Below are 19,089 nucleotides of genomic sequence, written 5' to 3'. Positions count from 1 at the left end.
TAGCAAGTCCAATGTTAGTAAGCATAGTGCTCACATGCGTAAACCATGGCAGCGATCTGCCTCCAGCCATGGAAAGCAACTCTTGCAGCCCTTCCCTATATGGTGCAAGAGCCTCCGAGTTCCAAATCCCCAGTCAGTACATCACGGACAAGAGCATAATGATATATTTAATCTCGACTCGCCCTACTTCACAAGCAGCTGGTACATCGGGTGCATTAATAGACAAGCCCAATAACCTTTTGAAAAATGTATTCTGGTCACTTGAATAGACACACAGTCAACCCATCCCCATAATAGGTTGCCAGGACCACTTGGGTTGAGTATAATTTTAGTGATATCGAAATTACCTCGCCCCTCAGTCGAGAGATCATGCAAGCAATAAGGCCACATGGCGTGCACCAGTCAGGGAGCTCCTCGCAGACTGTGATGCCCATTTTAGTTTGTGAGAAAAGGCCAAACCCAGATAATTTCTAAGAACCCACCAACTCTAATATGAGTTACTAATCGAGGATGACGGCGCATGTGTGTGCTGTATGTATGTGTTTTGGTTTAGGGGGTAGGAGGTGGGTCTGGGAATTAAATCCCAGGGAGACGGTGCGGAGGGGGTTGGGGCTGATATCCCGCGGGAGAGAGAAGGGGTGTGGGGGCGAGGGGAAACAATGAGAGACTTGGGGGTAGGACCCCCCCAATTAAAAAATAAAGGGAAAACCTGATTGTAAAGGTCTCAAGAGAAAACAAACTTAACAATGATGGTTTTCCAATGAAAAGAAAAATCGGTCAAAGTTAAATCTGTCTTTTTCTCTTGAGACCTTTAAAAAACGGTCATTTCACATAGAACCGCCGATCGGGGGGCACAGACCATTGTCTTAGTTTTTTACTAATTGATACAAAGGCTTTTGGCAGCACGTAATTTCCCCAAAGGCATCAAGCTGATTTTGAAGTCCCACCAGAGTGTTGCCCAGGAGAACAGCATGGTCTGTGAAGATAAGTAGGCTCCGTTTGTGAGAACCCAAACCAGGAGCATCATTGGCCACTTCATGCAAATCACAGGCAATGTCATTAAATAGCAAAATTAAAAGGAGTAGCAAGCAGCATCCCGATCCAACTCCAATGCCAATAGGGACTGGCTCTTTCGTTTCACCATTAGGCCCCCAACGAATTTGAGCACTGTTTCCAGAGTACAATGAACTAATGGCACGTCCTAAGCTCAAAAGGAATTTGCAACCTCCCCAAGGACATCCACAAAAGGACTCTGAGAACTGTGTCAAAGGCCATTTGCAGAACAACAAACGCTAAATACACTGGTTTCAAAATTAAACAAACATATTTGCGCAATAAGAGATCCAACCTCATGGCTTGGTCAAGCATAGAGACCCCTGGACGAAAGCCTGCTTGTACGTGCGAAAGGACGCCCAAGTCGTCCACCCATTCCTCCAACCAATGTAAAATGACGCTTGAATAAATCTTAGCCAAGGAGTTCATCAGAGAAATGGGCCTGAAATTTGATGGTAACTTTGGGCCCCCCTTCTTAAAAATAGGGAGTATAAGAGCTTCTCTCCAACTATTCAGAGGGATACCCATAGAGAAGACACCATTGAAAAATGTAGTAAGAAAGGGCACCTAAATACCAGGTTCAGAAAGGTAAAGGTTTGTCGGCTGTTCCAGATTCTCGAATTAAAAATATATCGAGGACACTAATTTTGACAATTGCTCTGGACATTGTATTATTGATAAAGCAATTCATCCATTGTTGTAAGGTAGGGTCATAGCACTGGATGACAGCACACAAATCTTTACCTTTCTGAACAAATTGGGAGTTTAGGGGTGCCTCTACTGCTGTCGCCGCTGCAAGTGACCAACCACTGATATTAGGAGACCAGCGCACCTACCCCTTAGTTAAAACCCATTACTTGTAAATACCAGGCTCACTCTGCTGGGCGAAAAGCGGGACCAGGGACTCTGCCACATTTCTGCTCAAGCACTGCTCGCTCCACTTCCTTTGGAGTAATAGCATCCAACGTGGGAACCATGTCTTGAAAACCAATCAATGGCTCCCGTGCAGTTACACCCGTAGTATAGGACTAGGGGACACAGGCTGGTCATTGAGTCATTGGATGTATAAAAGACATTCAGGACTAGTTCTCATTGGTGGCACAACTAGGATGGTGATATAAATATTCAACAGTGATGTTTGAATCTTCAAACAACATAGCGCCTTTACCAGCTGCTCTTTTTTCTAATGTTTCCTCAGTCCATATTATTTTACACTACTCTTACAAAATGCCAGCTCTGTGAAATATAAATATTGTAATGTGCTGAACCCAGAGCTCAAAATGTACACTCATCACTAGCCATTGGCCAGTGATAATATACTCTTGTCGAGTAAGAAATGGTGTGCTCTGTGAATGTGTCGAATTGAGCTGGCAGGTGACATTTTAATGATGGCTGGTAGCTTTCAAACTGGAAATTCTGACCCCTGGCTGAACAGAAAGTTGTTGGAAATGTCTTAATGCAGTCTTAAGAGTGCAGAATATAACAACCTGCATAATCTGAGCACAGCAATTGATTTATGTATATAGGAATACCTTGTGTTGCAGGACCTGAAGAATCTGATTTTTCCTCATTGTGGGTGCTGGTCACGCTTGCTTCTTCTCTGATATTTACTGTGTTCAAAAATTCATGGACAGCTTTTTCCACCTGAGGTCTAAACATCTGGTTTATCTTTGGATCAACAACTTGAGAAATAATCCTATCGATGCCTGATTCCAGCATTCCTGAGCTGAGAAATATACATACAAATAATGATTTCAGGTTTCAATGAAGACATATTCCAGAAATACACACATTAACAATTATATTCAAAGTGTCGGGTTAGTTATGATCAATTAATATGGTGTCAAAGCAAACACTGATGTTTACATAGCCGTCCCTTTCCCTTCCACCTATACAGACTAGGTTAATTTCAGATCTTGTTGGGGGATGGGGGTTTGAGGGGACAGGGAGAGGAGGAGGAGGAGGAAGAAAGGCAGAGGGTGAGGTCTGTGGTGTGTGGGAGAGAGATTCTGACTAGACAGGAGAGGAGACGTGAGTGGGAGAGAGATTCTGGCAATAGGCAAACCAAAACGACATTCAATTTTAAAAAAACTTGTGAAAATTGCATGCGTAAACTATACCATGTTTCAAAATTACTGTTTTAGTATCTGCACACACACGCACACACATTACTGCATTTCTTCATCTTCAATTCCTGATGCTCGAGGCTGCTTCGTCTGGGGCTGCTGGTGCCTCCCACATTACTGCCAGATGCCGACATGGATTTCCCTCATTATCAGCTGGTGATATTAGCCCCTTGGGACCTCTACATCTCACGCATACGATCGCGCTTCTTTTTAGAGCTAAAATCAAAAGTCCTGTGCGCATTATGCTGCGCTTCATTTCAAAGCATTTTGTGTGTTCAGGTGCAATGTTGTGTGCCTGCACAGCCTTGTGGAACCACTTCTCCCTCATTGCTTCCTTTGTTGGGCTGCCATTCCAAGATTGCTGCCTGGCCCTAAGCACTGGAGTACCTGGGACTCTAGCCTTCTCCGGTCCTGGATTGGCTGATGCCTACTTCTTAACCAGACTTTCAGAAGTCGGCCGGCTTGGCCGGCCCTCCCTCCCTTCCTCCAGAGGCCCACTCCAGACCCCGGCTCTATTGCATTCTATCTTCAATTCCTGATGCTCTAGGCTGCTGTGATGCTGTGTAAACTCCCACCCCCCCATGGTCGCCTGTGATGCTGTGTGACCCCCCCACGCCCATTGTCGCCTGTGATGCTGTGTGCCCCCCCCCCATGGTCACTTCTGATGCTGGGTGCTTCCCCTCCCCATGACGCCCTGCAACATGGGGTTGGGCAACATGTTTGTGCCACCTTAACTGACTTCCTGCATTTGTATGCTGCCGCCACCTCCCTGCCGCATGAGTTTAGGCAACATGTACCTTTTCAAGCACTTATGTAACTAAGTAAGCCTTCTGTAACAGTGCCACGATGCCCAAGGGCTGTTGTGTGCTTTATAAATACAACTAAATAAATAATAACGGTTTATATGTGGGCCCTCTAATGGGGAAAGGGGAGTACCCAACATAAAATAACATGGTTCATGGGGGAATTCAGGGAGTAACAACCCCAGGAGGACTATCGGGTAGGAGCCACACCTCCTTGGCCACATGGGAAGGGGCTCTCGTCAGGGAAGAAGGGACGACATCTGAAGGTTCGTCACACGTTACTTTGCTTCCCATGAAAGGTATTAATACAGCTTTATTCAGTCATATTACACGGCCCGTGGTAGCAGCGTCTAGTTATGGTTAAGAAGATAAACTCATAGGAAGACCACTTTTTGGCAGCTTATAAAACTTTGCTCCCCCTGGAGGAATCCTCACCAAACTTGGCAAAAAAAAACAAAAGGATATGTCCCGCTCTGAATTCTTTCAGCAAGTTTGGTGAGGTTTCGTGCAGGGGGGGGTACCAAAACATTTATTTTTTCCATAGATTGAATGGGGAAGAACTTTGTGCATGGCTACAGGGCAAACGGCTGGACGGATTTTCATCAAATTTGCCGCAGGAGAGGGGGCTTGGCTCAGAAAAAGTGCTTTTGTGTAAATCCGACCAATACTTTTGTTGCAAAGAACTGAAATGTACGTCTCAAAAAATGAGTGATATCTGGGTCCGCTCTGCTGACCCATTTCCCTGTTCGCTCTGCGGACAGAAGTCTCATTGGCTTGCAGTACGCCGCGATGTCAGCGAACATTGGACGCGGCCGGTGGTTGGCTGTGGGGAAGCGTGCTGTGCGTCAACGTTTTTGGGAAACGCTGGCATGGTGTATTGGAGGACAGTGTCGCACCGAAAGGGACTGACAAACATACTACACCATGTGGTGGTGGGAAGAAGAGATGGAAAGGATGGGGGAATGAGAAGTGGTTCATCTCAAATATGTGATTACTAAGTGGACGAAGAAGGTGGTGTTTTTGCAGTATCCGTGCAAACTGCACCAATTCAGGGTTCCCTGCACATGTGAGTACCATGTGTGCGGAATGCAGGCAGCCTTCGTTACAGCACGATAGCTCCTGCCTGTACATTACTCTACGTAGTGAGGCTGGCTGACATGGCGAAACGCAATATGTTGACTTTGGTTGATGCTTTTTTGATAGATCTGCAAAAGTATGCCCTGGAAAGACCCTTTGATGGCAATTTCGGTTTGGAAGGAGTGTACGCATTGTGGAGCACGGTCTATGACGGCAGTTTCGCTGATATGCATGCACTTGCAGAGGCCTGGCCAATCGGCTCCTGTTGATGTTATCGTCATCCTCTACGGCGGCATGTATATGGGTTACGTGTCTCGTTTAGGTTTGTACCGTCGACTGAAGAGGTTGCTAAATGTAGTGAAGAGGCTTTTTCCCACTGCCAAGGTGCTTTTCTGGGACAACGAACCTGGATGTTATTCCGAGGCAGAGGCAGGAAGGGGTCTCATCAACAGAAGCATGTATACTTTTTTGTCCGCTGGTAGGATGTTCTTCTGAAACAATGACCTCAAAAGTTGTGGAAATGCAGAGTTTTTCCAAGCAAATGGTATTTCGTTGTCACCCATTGGTAATGCTGTTTTGTTTGCCCGTCTACAAAATGCGGTGAAGAGTTTACTGAAACAATGTCCGCACAAGAAAACACAAAATCAAATTAAAACCGAAAAAAGGTGTTTCTGTAGAAGCATCTAAAGCCTCTTTTCAGAGCCGCCCCTTACAACTAACCCCCTCTACCCTGGTTGCAAATTATTCCCCCACGCAGCACGAAAGCCACATCCAGGGATTTTGCGAATGGCGGCCATAAATGCGCAATAACGTTTCTGGGCGGGGTGTGTACGCAGAGGACTGTTGCACAGAACCCATACTGTTACATGGAGAGCTCTTCAATGTCATTGGTGGATGCGCATTGAACTTTTTAAGCAGTATGCAAGGACGGCGTGCTGGAAAGGGAAGAAGTAATGTTTTTGGTTTATTCGGGCATGGCCCTCGCCGTCCTTGGGGAAACGCACGTGCAGATACTCCCGTTTTCAGCATGCTACCCATGAGATTGGGACAGTGGGGATTATCGCACCTGCGGGAGTTTGACAGTGGGGACTTTCGCACCTGCGGGAGTCGGTCACAGGAAGGGCCATTCATAATTTTCTCCATTACTGGGCGTACTGAGCCAGACAGACATGGCTGCTATTACTTGCAAACGCAATGCAGGACAGCAGATTTGGACCACCATCACTTACAAGGCAAACCTATGTGGCCTGCAACTCTACATTTGTGATGTCATCTTTGATGTCATGGGTGTTAGTCCTTGCAGTGCACAGTGGTAGCGAGAGTTATGGTTGCTTAGCTTACCATAACTGCCAAATTTCTCAGGGTTTTCGGTTTTACCCGTAACCATAACGTCCCTGTAACAACGTCTGTCCATTGAATTGCATAGGTTTTTACTAATGCAACTTAACCATAACGTCCCTTTAACAACGTTTTTTGTCAGTGTATAAAAATAATAATCTATTGCTAATACGCTCATGGCTGTTATATATATATATATATATATATATATATATATATATATATATATATATATATATATATATATATATATATATATATAGGCTCCCTATTGTTGCCCTAGGTTGATTGTATCACCCTGTGCAGGTTTTGGGTTGGTAGTATCTATATTTTAGGTTTGATTGCATCAGGAGTGCAACACATTTTACCACAATGGTATTTGTAGGGAAGGCATGGCATCACAAGTATGACACTGACACAATCCATACAATTTGAGAAACCTTTATTGAAAATGTGTGGGTCGGAGAAATTCGCATTTTGCCTTTTAACTAAGGAGTAGTCTCGACAAACGATAAACAAAACCGTCCTATTGGAGTCCGTCAATTTCTGCACTCTCTCACAGAAATCCCTGCTGTACATTTATTATTTTATTTGTGTGCATTTTGCTACATGTGATGTGTATGTGCAGTGTTCCGTCAACCTTTGTCTGGGTGCTAATATCCTTATAACATGTGGGCTATCCCGGCCTGTTCATGGGCCCGAGCCCACATTAACGCCAATGCTTTCCGCAGTCAATAACCTAGGTTACCTGTTCCATTTTAGCATTGCTCACAGTGGCTATAATCATTTCACTAGATTTTCTACAGTACTTTGCCTTTCTTGGTTCATATATTTCCCTTGATTGTCAATCATCTTAAATGACTGTTCTATACTCACTTTCACTTTCAAGGCACATAACTCTGACTTACTTGAGCACCTGCTGCCTGATGTTGTTCCTCAGCTGGTTCTTGTTCAAGTGTGGGCTCCATGTGTGACCTGCCAAGTGATTTGACACAAAGCTGTCTACTCGTTGTCGTAGATTCTGATATGCAGGCTAATAATACAAAAAAGGCAAAAACGTATTTAGTGTTGCAGACAAAACAAGATGTCAAAAATACCAAAATCACCATTCACACTGCAGATCTACAAAGCAAATTCTTTTTAGAAATCTTTTTACCAGCAAAGTCACAATATGTTTATGGCAAGGACACCTTTTTTCCTGACCAACCTGTTTACGAGAATTGCTCTTCCACCGTGCACATTTCACAATTTTCTTTTCACAATCCTGCATCAGAAGCAGAGCAGAGCTGCACAGGAGTAGGGTAACAACAGTAGGGGTAATTAGGGTGGTTGTTTTGATTGGTCATCCAGAGTCGGCGAGTGTGTGTTTAACACGAGTGTGTGTGTGTGCCATTCCAGCAGCACAGGATACAAGGGCTTCTTTTATAATGTAGATTTTATTAAGGATTCTCACTTATATTAAATTATAAGAACTAAGCATCAAGACAATTCACGCCAATTAACAAACGTGGCAGAAAATGGAAAAATATATGTACCCCAAATCAAAGATTACTCATTCACCGGCTTGCAGACAGCACTATCAATATGTCTGCCTATTTCAAGACCCCTACAGAGAAAATCAGAATTATTTCAACAGTTATAGTATGTGAAAAATGGCCATGTCTGTACAAACTGGATGAATGGTGACCAAGTAGACACATATTGCTGGCATTTTATTTTGACGTTTGCAGCGAGTTTGTCCATTGTCCGTGTGTTCCATGCCAGAAATTATTTTTTACATCTCTTTATTGATTTTTCAGATTCAACATACGCACAAATGATGCATAAAGAGGAAAACAAGAGAAACACAAAAGAAACTAACACAAAAACTACCCACTTTCCAACTCTCCCTCCCCTTCTCCTGTCGTAGCTTCACGTAAACACAGCATGTTAAGCCTATCTAGCAATCATTCATTATCCCATTGTTTTAATAGTTGTGGGAATAGCAGAGCTCTATAGTCTTCTTTAAAATAAGACAATAGCAGGCCCCACGTATTGCAAAAACCAACAGAATCCTGTTGCATATTGTAAGTCACAAATTTTACCGCAACCAAACCCCACAATTTCCATATCTATTCATGTACCCTGGGGACCAATGCACCTTCCCGCCTCTGGGCATTCTCCAACAGTAATAAACACAATGGCTAGTGCCTTTTTCCGTGGTTTGTTGGGAGGTTGCGATCCCCGCTCACGAATACCCAATAGGCAAGTGATCTGCAAATTAATATTTGATGTTATATGAGATGTTATACTAGGAGATGTTGTATAACTCAGTTTGGAAATCTGTCTCCCACTGCTTATGCTTTGGATAAAATTTCAAGACACTTGCATAACTGTGAAACTCGGCCATTGGTCACCCCAGGACGCAACTAGTTCTCCAGACCTGCAAGATCTCTACACCCATAGTGAATCATGTCCAGCTGAGTAGCCCTGTGTCGAAGCTGAAAATAGCAAAGGTCCTACCCTTGAAGAAGCGAAAGTCTCAGAAACACATCCAATCCATCCACTTAAAGGAGATCTGGTAGAACATTCTTATCCAATGGCACTATACCCCGGAGAGGCTCAGAATAATGTTCCCAGACACACTTTCGACCTGCTGGCAGGGTTTTAAAGGGACGGTAGATTGGCTTCATATTTGGTGGTCCTCTCCAGCCTTGAAAATGTTTTGGGAACACGTGTGCTCGACAGAGCAGGTGGTGGCAGGGAAAGGCACCCCTCTGAGAAAAGGGGAATGTATGTTGGGTTTATGGACAAAAGATACCCACTTTCCAACCCTCCCTCCCCTTCCCCTGTCGTAGCTTCACGTAAGCGCAGCATGTTAAACCCGTCACGGGAGGGTAGCTCAGCAGCAACGTGCTCGCCTTGGAAGCAAGACGACACGAAGCAACACAGGTTCGATCCCCGGGTCCGCGTTTAGAAACCTCTCGGTTTTTAAGCACGTTATAAATACGCAACTAAGACAAACAACTACTAATTAAAAACAAACAATTCCTGTAACAGCGCCTTGATGGCCATGGGCTGTGTGAGCGCTTTATAAATGCAAATAAATAAAGCACCACATGGGAAGGCACGTTTTAAAGCATGCATGATTTTAATATTAACGGCTCTGTTGGTGATAACTCACAATTGGAAGAAGGAAGCCCCTCCCCCACAAATGGCTGAGCAAACTTTGGAATATTCTTACCTATGATTGATCTGCAAGTGGATCATCAAAAATGTAGGACAGAGTGGGCTGCCCTACTGGAATATTTATGAGGCGACTACCGGATTCAATTATGCCAGCAGAACATTAGGATCTTGGACATTACCTGAATTCTCCTGCTCAAGGAAGAAGGTCTTCAATCCTTAGCAACCTCATCAAACATTATATGGCACGACAGCTCAGGGGAAGGGGCGGTGGGAAGACGTGGGGGTGGGGGCTTTGGGGTTTACTTTATCTTGTTTTAATTTTCTTTTTTGCACTTTTCTGTAATAATCGTAAAACTTCAATACTTTTTTTTTATAAAAAGGGAAAATCTGTGATGCATACCTTTTGGTTTGTCCCATGTGATCAGAATACTTTACCTCAGCCATAATTGGTAAATGGGGTTAACCCTACTTTCGTAAACTTTATTCCTAATCAGGTAAGGCCACCAAATTGCCACTGCTAGAATGCCTTGAGGTCAAACCCTGGGGTAAAGGCTGCATTATCCCAAAGTGGGCTAAGAGGAGAAAGCAGTGCCTTTATTTGCAATTTACGCTTAACTGTACAGTAGTAAGATAACAGACTTTAGGGAGCAGTAAACCCACCCCAGGACATGTTCGACGAGTTCTCTACAGAAGCAAATTTAAAGCTACAGATGGATGGACCTTTTCCAAGCTCTGCCATTTCTTCTGGGAAAGTGTATCTAACCAGTCAGCAGTAAGGTTAAGTTGGGCTACCTCAAGATACCTAATAAGGACTGGGACTCTCAACCCTCTGTTAAGCCAAATGGCAAAGAGTTTTTGAAGCTATCTGGGCATTCCATTTCATAATACAAAATGAAAAGGCTTCCGTTGAAACAGCAGGGGGTCAGATTGCAGGAACTAAATCAGACGGACCTCGAAGATATAAGGAAGTTGGCTCATAGTGTTCATTTTGATGGCTACCACCCACCATAGGGAAGATACTTCCTGAATTTTCATTTCACAAAATTATGGGAAATGCCAGCAAGTGTTCTTGGGACTTTATCATTTTGTAAAGAGAATAGTCCTAAAATATTTAATGCAAAATATATACCAATCCAAATGTTCTTGAAACATCTAGATGTCTGGGAATTTATATTAGATCTTCAAATCAATGCACATTTCTTAGCTCTTCCATAAGAATGGAATGTGGATATGAGGTTATCTCAACAGGAAAAAGCATCATATGCATCTAGTGCCAATTTGTGATGGAACCTGAGGCACTAAGACCCAGGATCCCTGTGTGTTCTCTAATTTTCTTGGCAATGGGCTCCACACAAAGGGTGAAAATCAGAGAGGACAGAGGGAACCCAGTCTAGTCATCCCAGAGATGTTAAAGGAGTCAAAGTTTAAACTGTTCATTCTGATCCTCATTTGGGGCCAGGATTAACTAGCCTGTACACATCTGGTGCAATTAGGACCATAGCCAAATCCTGTTTAATCCAGTTCAATTAGTTTAGGGAGGAAGGGCCCCCAACAGTTGTCCAGGACCATGAAATATATTTGTGTGCCATAGTTCTGAGGTGCAAAAGGGAAGTGTGAAGGCGAGCTTCCTTAGTCTGCTTCAGAAGAAGAGATAATAGGAGTTGTCCATTGTCGAGACACCGAACATGATTTGAGAAAAACCAAGAGTACACATTTTAAGTTGCAAGCTACTCACCAAACATTAAACGCCACTTGCTCCCTCCCTTCTCCACATACATACAGGACACCATTTCTTACTTGCCAATAGCTCATTATCACTAGCCAATGGTTAGGGGTGAGTGCAACGTTTGAGGCCCCTGAGGATTAAGATCAATGGACTTGTTTGTAAAACAGAGCAGTTAGACAATTGGGCCAAGTGATCTTGTTAAGTGGAAAGGATTGAAGTACCTGAACAATTTCTTCGCTAGATGGCTCAGCTCCCGGCAATTTAACAGATATAGCCCAAAACCCTCAGAAGAGCAATCTCCCGCATGTAGGAAGAGTGGTGCTCAAGATATGACGCTTCTTCAGGGAAGCGGGTGGAGAAAAATCTGGATAAGAGAGCAAGGGTTTTTCTGTTCTTATTTGGAGAAGTCATGCCTCATCCTTCCAGGTGCAAATTATGTGAAATGTTGTTCTCTGAGTGAGGGGCTTCCAATCTGCAGGCTAGGATACTATTTGCATTGTAGTGAGAGTAGGGTTATTTTGTTTACAGTAATGAGTATCCAGTATCCATCTCTTGCCTGTGAGGTCCAGCAGCCTTTTGCCTTGATAACGTAAATGCTAGAAACAAATATGCGTTTGGCAGTGGTAACTTTATTGCTCGATTTTTAACTGTAACATTGTCTGAAAAATACATTGCATAATATAGGTTGCAGAAGGGTACTTGAGGTTTAGTATGGTCAACTGAAATAAGTGCTATTGTTTCCAACGCCAAGTCTAGAATTTACTGCTGGCAATTAGGTACCTGCAAGTTCAAAAACAGTTTCTCAAATTGGAGAACGTTTGTAGGAAAGGGGCAGCAGCATACCTCTATGCAGGCCAAAGTATAGAGTCTGTCTCTAGACAATAACTCCCACAATACACAGGGGCTGATAGCATTAGAAGTTGGCTCCACTTGCAGAATGGATTGTTGGGCATGGCGGGCCAGACTGAGGAGGACCCACCTCAAAGGAAGAAAGGTTCCTGTGCAATACTGTGGTTTAAGTTTCATAATATCTTATGAGAGCTTAGAATATACTGATTGCCCAAGATCACAAGGCTTCTCTGCAAAGATTAACTTTTCAGTGTAGATTGCTTCCATTGCCCACCTTGGTGGTAGCACACAAATTCTGTCTGTATTGTTTGCCCAAGAACACGCAGTTGCACTGTGTATCCCTCTAAGCCCAATATAGACTGCTTTCCAGATTGCTTTTTCCCCGTGGCTGAAACACAACAGCTGAGAATGTCATGTTTGAATTCAATGCAGTGCAACCTTGTGATCTGTGTCATTCACCTCAAAGCGCTTATTCCTTCCCCCCCCCCCATCACAATGGAAACAAGACCTCACACCATACTGCTTAGCCATAACCTCAAAGCTGCACTATGATGAATCATCCCATATCCCAGTGAAGATTGCTGTTCTTTCATCCCAAAAGAACACACAATTTCATGATTATAGCTCAATCTTCCAAGCGCAGATTGCATCCCTTTCCTCCTCATGAATAGAAGAGCTCTAATATGGGAGTTGCCAACGATCACAAGGTGCTACTTGGTACAGTTAAGAGAAGCACACCATCTCCAACACAAATGAAACATCTACTATGAAATATGGAGGCGTTCCAATTTTAACGCCTATGATAGTATGCTTTCAATGCATTACAATATGTCACTTTCTCGGTTAAAAAGTCTAAAATGTATAGTACAACCAGCAATTAATCTTAATAAAAAAACAAGCCACAAAATGTGCACTGGACACTAGCCATTGACAAGTGATCATTCAGAAGATACCAGCTTCGAGTGAAGCAGACAAACCGAGGTCTCAAGAGGGGCTTTCCTGGGCTGTGTCCATGACGTTTTGAGCTTGGATATATTACACTGCGGATGATGGACATTTTGAGATTATCTGCGAGCACAGTAAGGTTCATTGAGTCTTTGCAGTTGACCTGCAGTGTGTATTGAGGCTGTATAGGACTGTGTAGCCACACGTTACAAGCATCGCCTATGGAGGCCAGTGGTGAACCCATGAATACCCAACCAGAGCGGGATTCATTTCTGTCTGGTAAATTCTAATGGCAGCAGAGGTTGCACATCTGTAGCAATGGCCACCATGGTGATGTCTGTCAGCACTCGGTCTCCTGGCTTCTGCCGTTATTGTGAATTGAAATCTGTGGCCTCCGAGTTATGAGCACCACTTGCACTGCTGGATAGATATTCTTGTCCGTATAGCAAGGCATAAAATAGGCAGTCTCGCATAGCATTTTGCAATGCAATTCTGTAGGTTTGCTAATCAAATTAAAACTTGTGTAGCAAAATTAGCTATTCAAGTTACCATGTTCAATGAAAACACAGCTCACCCTGCATTCATCTCTTGCCCTCGGGGCTCTCTCTCCACCCTCTTTTCTCTGAGCAAGTACAAAACGGCTAATGGAGGGAGAGAGAGCAGCAGTAATCATCTCCTCCACTCCAAAATGCCAAAGGCCTGAGTGGGAGTGCTTGGCGTGATTTTCTTTTTCAGATAGTTGCAAACCAGAAGTAAATTGGTGGAATACTTTTATTAAGCCAACTATATCCTGTCTGGACAGTCGTGTAATTCCATTCCAAAAATGTAAGCAGTTACATAATGCATGTTTACAGCATTGCTACTGTAAAACACTGCATTGCCTCCATGCTTTACAGTACCTTTTAGGTAAGTATCTAAATATCATAGGGTCAACTATACTTCAATTTGCTTGGGGGAAGACATCATATTGACTGGTGAACACTTTTGAAAAATGTACATGATCACACAGCCAAATGCTTTTGATGGCAAACCTAGTTCTGTGACCTGCTGGTTGCATACATCTGTGCAACTGGTGCTCAACCCATGAGCTGATAACATACTTCTTGACATTCTATCTTATCACCCTGTTGCTTTATACCAGATACCCCAACATGAGACAGCCACTAATTACAATATTCCACCTAGTATGGCCAGTTCTCTGTCTGCTTCACCATCCAATCTGCTTAGTCTCTTACTTTCTTTCCTCTTAAATAATGAATACACAAAGCTAATTAGATGTTTATACAAAGTAGTAATTAATAGCTACATACAATCTGTACATCTATAGATCTGCAATACCATGCTCTGTGGTAAGCCTCCAGAGCTCGCTTTGCTCTATGATTATTATTGCATTATATATTAGCACCTGCGTGAGACAGCTGGCCAAAGTGTTTTCTGCGTCCTTTTAAAAATATCTATTTATTTGTGGCCATTCATGCAGGGACGCTTTTACATTTTACAGACACTCATCCTGGGTTCGCAAAGTCTACTCACCCAATCGCAGAGTCAAGTAGATTTTTGGAAAGGGTACCATTTGCAGGGGATGTTTAAAACTTATATTTAAACATTTACTTTGTTTGCAGTAAATATCAAATGTTTCACTGTGCATGGCTGGCCTCTGGGTGGCAGCAGTGTGCTAAAGAAAGTGGGTTTGTGGTGGCATGCACCATTTTACAGAAAGCACATTTACATTTAATGTCATCCGTTGATTGGGTCCAGTGCATTTCTCTTAGGACAAGTAGATATCTGAAGGTCTAGCAGAATTTTAAAGAATTTACAAGGCCGACTCATCTCACGAATATCTTTCTTCAGCGGTACACAAAAATGCTGCATGGTTGCCTATTTTCTGTCTTGGATACAAATATCTTCTAGTGACATTAACAATATTAGTACAACATTGCTATTCAAATTGGTTTGTTTGCTAATCAAGAACATTTCAATTAGCAATCTCTGCTAATAGATTTTCTAAAACGAATTTATGGTGTCATGATCATCGGACTGTTTTCTGGATCGGTATAAAGGGCTTACCATCTGTTTTTTGCTACAACTGAGGAGCAATTAAGTTATCTGCCGTGTATAGCCATGATGAAAAGGGAGGCAGTGTTAAAGAGGTTTCTAAAATGCATATCTAAAAGTATGCCAAAGTGGGAGGCACGATATTAGGGTCACCGCGCCCACCGTTTGAAATACCCTACCACCAGCTATTAGGAATGAACCATCCCATACCACATTTAATAGACTACTAAAAACGTGGCTTTTCGACAAAATATGATTAAGCTTATGCATCAAGCCGCACCTCGTTCAGACTCTTACCCATGTTTGCTAAATGTATTATATCTACCGGTCTCCACTTACTCTGCAATACCTCCGGGTCTGGGCGTTACAAAAATTTGATAAATATATAAATAAAAAATAAATATGCAAACTCCTTAAATGTTTAAACTAAAAGCCATATACTATTGTGTTTGACAGGTTGCATATTTCATTTCTTGTGGCAAACATATTGTTGAAACTGGTTGAGAAGATTACAGTTGTAACGAGGGAGATAAGTCTTAGAAGTTGTGTTTAGTAATGAAAGGAGAGCATTTCAGTAGCACACCAAACTGCCACTTTGTGTACTCCCTATGAAGTGATATGGCACATTTCTGAAGATGTTAGGAAAATATTTCCCCTTAGCACTGTTCTGTGTCTAATACTGTTTTTTGTTCTTTTAGCAGGGATAATTATATGTTGTTATAGATGACACCGTAGAGTAGAAATTGTTGTTAACATTGCACCCTCCAGGACCTGCGAAACACTGCATAATTAAGTTTATTACTCATCAATGTTCTAAGATTTGTATTATGATCCAAATAAATGGCAGTTAAATGTGGATACCATGAGGAATATTCACATTTAGTTTGGAAAAGGGTGATTGATGGGGAAAACCAATAATAAAGAAATGACGAAGAAAATTTAATTTTCAGGTCGGTCCCGATTATGCATTGAATACAGTTGATCCTGCCCCTTTTGTACCAGAGCCCATTTCACTTACATTTTCTTTTAGCAGACTTTTTTTTAGACTTCCCAGATCCCATTTGGCTTTGCCATTGCTTGATTGCCCATTAAATCATTTAAGCATGCGCTCTAGGAACTGTATTGTTCTGACCAGCGGGCTTCTGTGACAAGGGCAAAGTTTTCTCTGACTCATTCAAACCTGCACACCACAAATACTGAATTAAACGTCTTACTTGGTTTTCTATAACACATTCATTCACAAGGCACTGCACAAACAATGAGCACTAGCACTGAGAGCAGTGATTCAAATTTCAATATTGCATTTTGCATCAGACCAACATCGTAATGAGTAAAGGTTTCCCTTCAGAACTGATGTTTGAACTTCAAAGAGTTCAAAACAACTCTGACTTAGTATAAACGTTTTACAAACATTTTGTAGTTACAATGTGCTTCATCACCAGTCCTGCAGTGCGGGTGAAAATCTTAATTCCATTACCGCCACATTACCACACCTCCATGGAGTTGTATGGATGCCAGGAATTGGGATTTAACTGCCTTGCCACCACACACCCATAGTAATTCCACAGGATTGAGTGGCAGTACTGTAATTTGTGAATTCCGCAGATTTACCACCAAACCCGTAATGATCACCCAAAATGTTCTAACATTGCATTGGAAACCTTAAGTAATTACAATTTGCTGCATTCACCTGGATAAGGCCCTATTCTATAAAACAAATACAAGATTGAATTTGGCTTTTCAGCCATTTTGTATCGTCAACTGTGTGCGGATGGGCCTTTGGTCAAAGTAGGCCCACCACTTAAGAAGCGAGTACACGTTTGTCCGTAAAGCAAGTTTATTATACAAACGGCTGTGAGGGGCTAGATGGCGTTGTAGAGTAAAACTAACCAGAGTCTACCTGACTCACACATTTAATATTATATACATTTTGCAACAGTTAAAACACTCCCACATATTTTATTACAAATCATCCCCCACACATGCAGTCATAAACAAAACAAGTAGATATGTAAGTATTAATGATGACAAATTAAATACACACAATGCAGGACAACCTAGGAGTCCTCTTAACGCTGATGCCAGAGAAGAAAGTGTTGGCTGTATAGCAAATAAATCAGTGTCGCAGCACGGCAACGGTGTTAATGATGAATCCAAGGGAAGATTTAATTAACATGTTAACAGCAGAGGTAACAAAATAAAAAATATATCCATCATTTCCACTTACGACGATAGGGACCTTCATACTCAAGGGCAAAACTCACAGAAAAACTGAAACAGAAATGGATGAAGTCTCCTTTACAAGAGACTCACAGTACATTTTGGGCTGGCAAAGTGATCCCAAAATTAATGGTCAGCAAAGACTGAATAGAGCTAGCCAACCACAATAACCTGCGCATGATTTTTGCCCCTCAATCTATAATCATAGTGCGGCTGTTGTGGGAACACAGGAAAGATTTTGAACTATGCGGCTTAGACCTATGTTTATTCCAATCTATAGAAGAGGCTGATGCCTTTGTGGACAAACCTATTGCCCCTGAACAAACTCTGCCTGGAGTTAAAACCAATTCATCCAGCCCGGAACAAGCAGCAGATTTTATTAACCAGATCTCAGCACTGGTGGGAGCGGCATCAAACTTAACATGGTTGGCGCCGCCGATGACTTCCATAATAGATATGGCGACAAACAAAAGCAATCCTAGTTAATCTGAAAATACGTTTATCTCATGAAATTGCTGTGGGATGAAAAACCTGGCCGACTGGATCAAATGTTCTGAGAGTCTCTCGTCCCCCATGGTATTATTTGTACAAGAAACCATGAGTTTAAAGACGTTTGTGGTGGGTGGATATGCAACCTTTAGTGCACCTGCACGACAAGGATTGGCTGGTCGTCCATCTGGTGGGGTGGCGATATTGATTAGAAATTCATTCGACCACAAATAAAAAATTATCGATGCTGCAGATGGTATTTTGGCCACTGAATTTAGTCTAAGTGATTGTCGTCTGTATGCATATCTGCTGATATTTATCTATTTTAATCCGGCTACTACAACTTTAGAAACAAGTCTAGATGTACAAAATGTGATTCTCCAGGATGCAATCGAGAAAAACTCAAATTATATGATACTGATGGGGGGGGGGGGGACTTTAACTCTACGTGTTTTAGCTCAGGCATACACGATTCAAAACATCAAAATATTTAAGCGCCAAGATTTGTTAGCGAACAGGGGGAAGCTATGGAATCAATATTTTGGGGACTGGAATACTGTGCAGGTGGATTTTGAACCAGGTCTTCATGTGGGAACATGGAACAGAGGCGGAGCTGCATCTTATTTAGACTACTTTTTTGTTTTAGTGAGCCTAATGGGGAGGGTAAATAGGGTAGTCATTGTCGAGACCCCTATTAGGGATCATGCTCCCATCCTGTTGACTCTTAGACTGCAATTGGTACCGTTGGAAAAAAACTCTGTACTTGAACTAGTAAACGTGGAACAGTCTCAGACCTCAGTGGGATGGCACCCTCGTATTTGTAGACAATTTACTTACTTGGTCCACAGAGATGTATGGAGGGTTTCAGAGGGAGGAGATATGAATTATAATGCTTCTCTTAGGGAGGCATGGAATGCTTTGATAATCAGAAATCATATCCTTTTCATACTAAAAAATGTTCTGTCTGCCTCTAATGGTTGCCAAGAAATATATAACAATGAAACTGCCACATTGAAACATGAAGAGAAAAAAAAAAACATTAACAAAAAAAAATAATAAAAAAAAAATAAATAAATAATAAAAAAAAAAAAAATCGCAGTCTGAGGAAAGTATTGAGATTAAACATGAACCCTTTCTCTTACACACTGTGTAAACAGAAGGTATGCCAAAAATATAGGAACCTGAGGAAAAGTATAAAGTATAAGATCAACCTTAACAATAACCAATGTATAATGAAAGT

General features: G+C 42.3%; 1 protein-coding gene across 2 annotated transcripts in view; it reads right to left on the bottom strand.

Moving 5' to 3' along the window:
* The window catches only part of BOD1L1 (biorientation of chromosomes in cell division 1 like 1), a 926,227-nt gene that overhangs the window by 846,947 nt on the left and 60,191 nt on the right, over positions 1 to 19,089 (bottom strand). For both annotated transcript variants that reach the window (XM_069631944.1, XM_069631943.1), the window contains exons 2-3: positions 7,306 to 7,430; positions 2,586 to 2,779 (exon numbers count right to left, since the gene is read on the bottom strand). In XM_069631944.1, coding sequence (XP_069488045.1) covers positions 2,586 to 2,779; positions 7,306 to 7,430 — 319 coding nt within the window. The remainder of the gene's footprint in view (positions 1 to 2,585; positions 2,780 to 7,305; positions 7,431 to 19,089) is intronic.

Source organism: Ambystoma mexicanum, chromosome 6q, assembly GCF_040938575.1.
Source record: "Ambystoma mexicanum isolate Mex_15411 chromosome 6q, UKY_AmexF1_1, whole genome shotgun sequence".
NCBI classification, from domain to species: Eukaryota; Metazoa; Chordata; class Amphibia; order Caudata; family Ambystomatidae; genus Ambystoma; species Ambystoma mexicanum.
The sequence above is the reverse complement of the archived record's forward strand: the minus strand, read 5'-3'. Positions and strand labels throughout refer to the sequence as shown.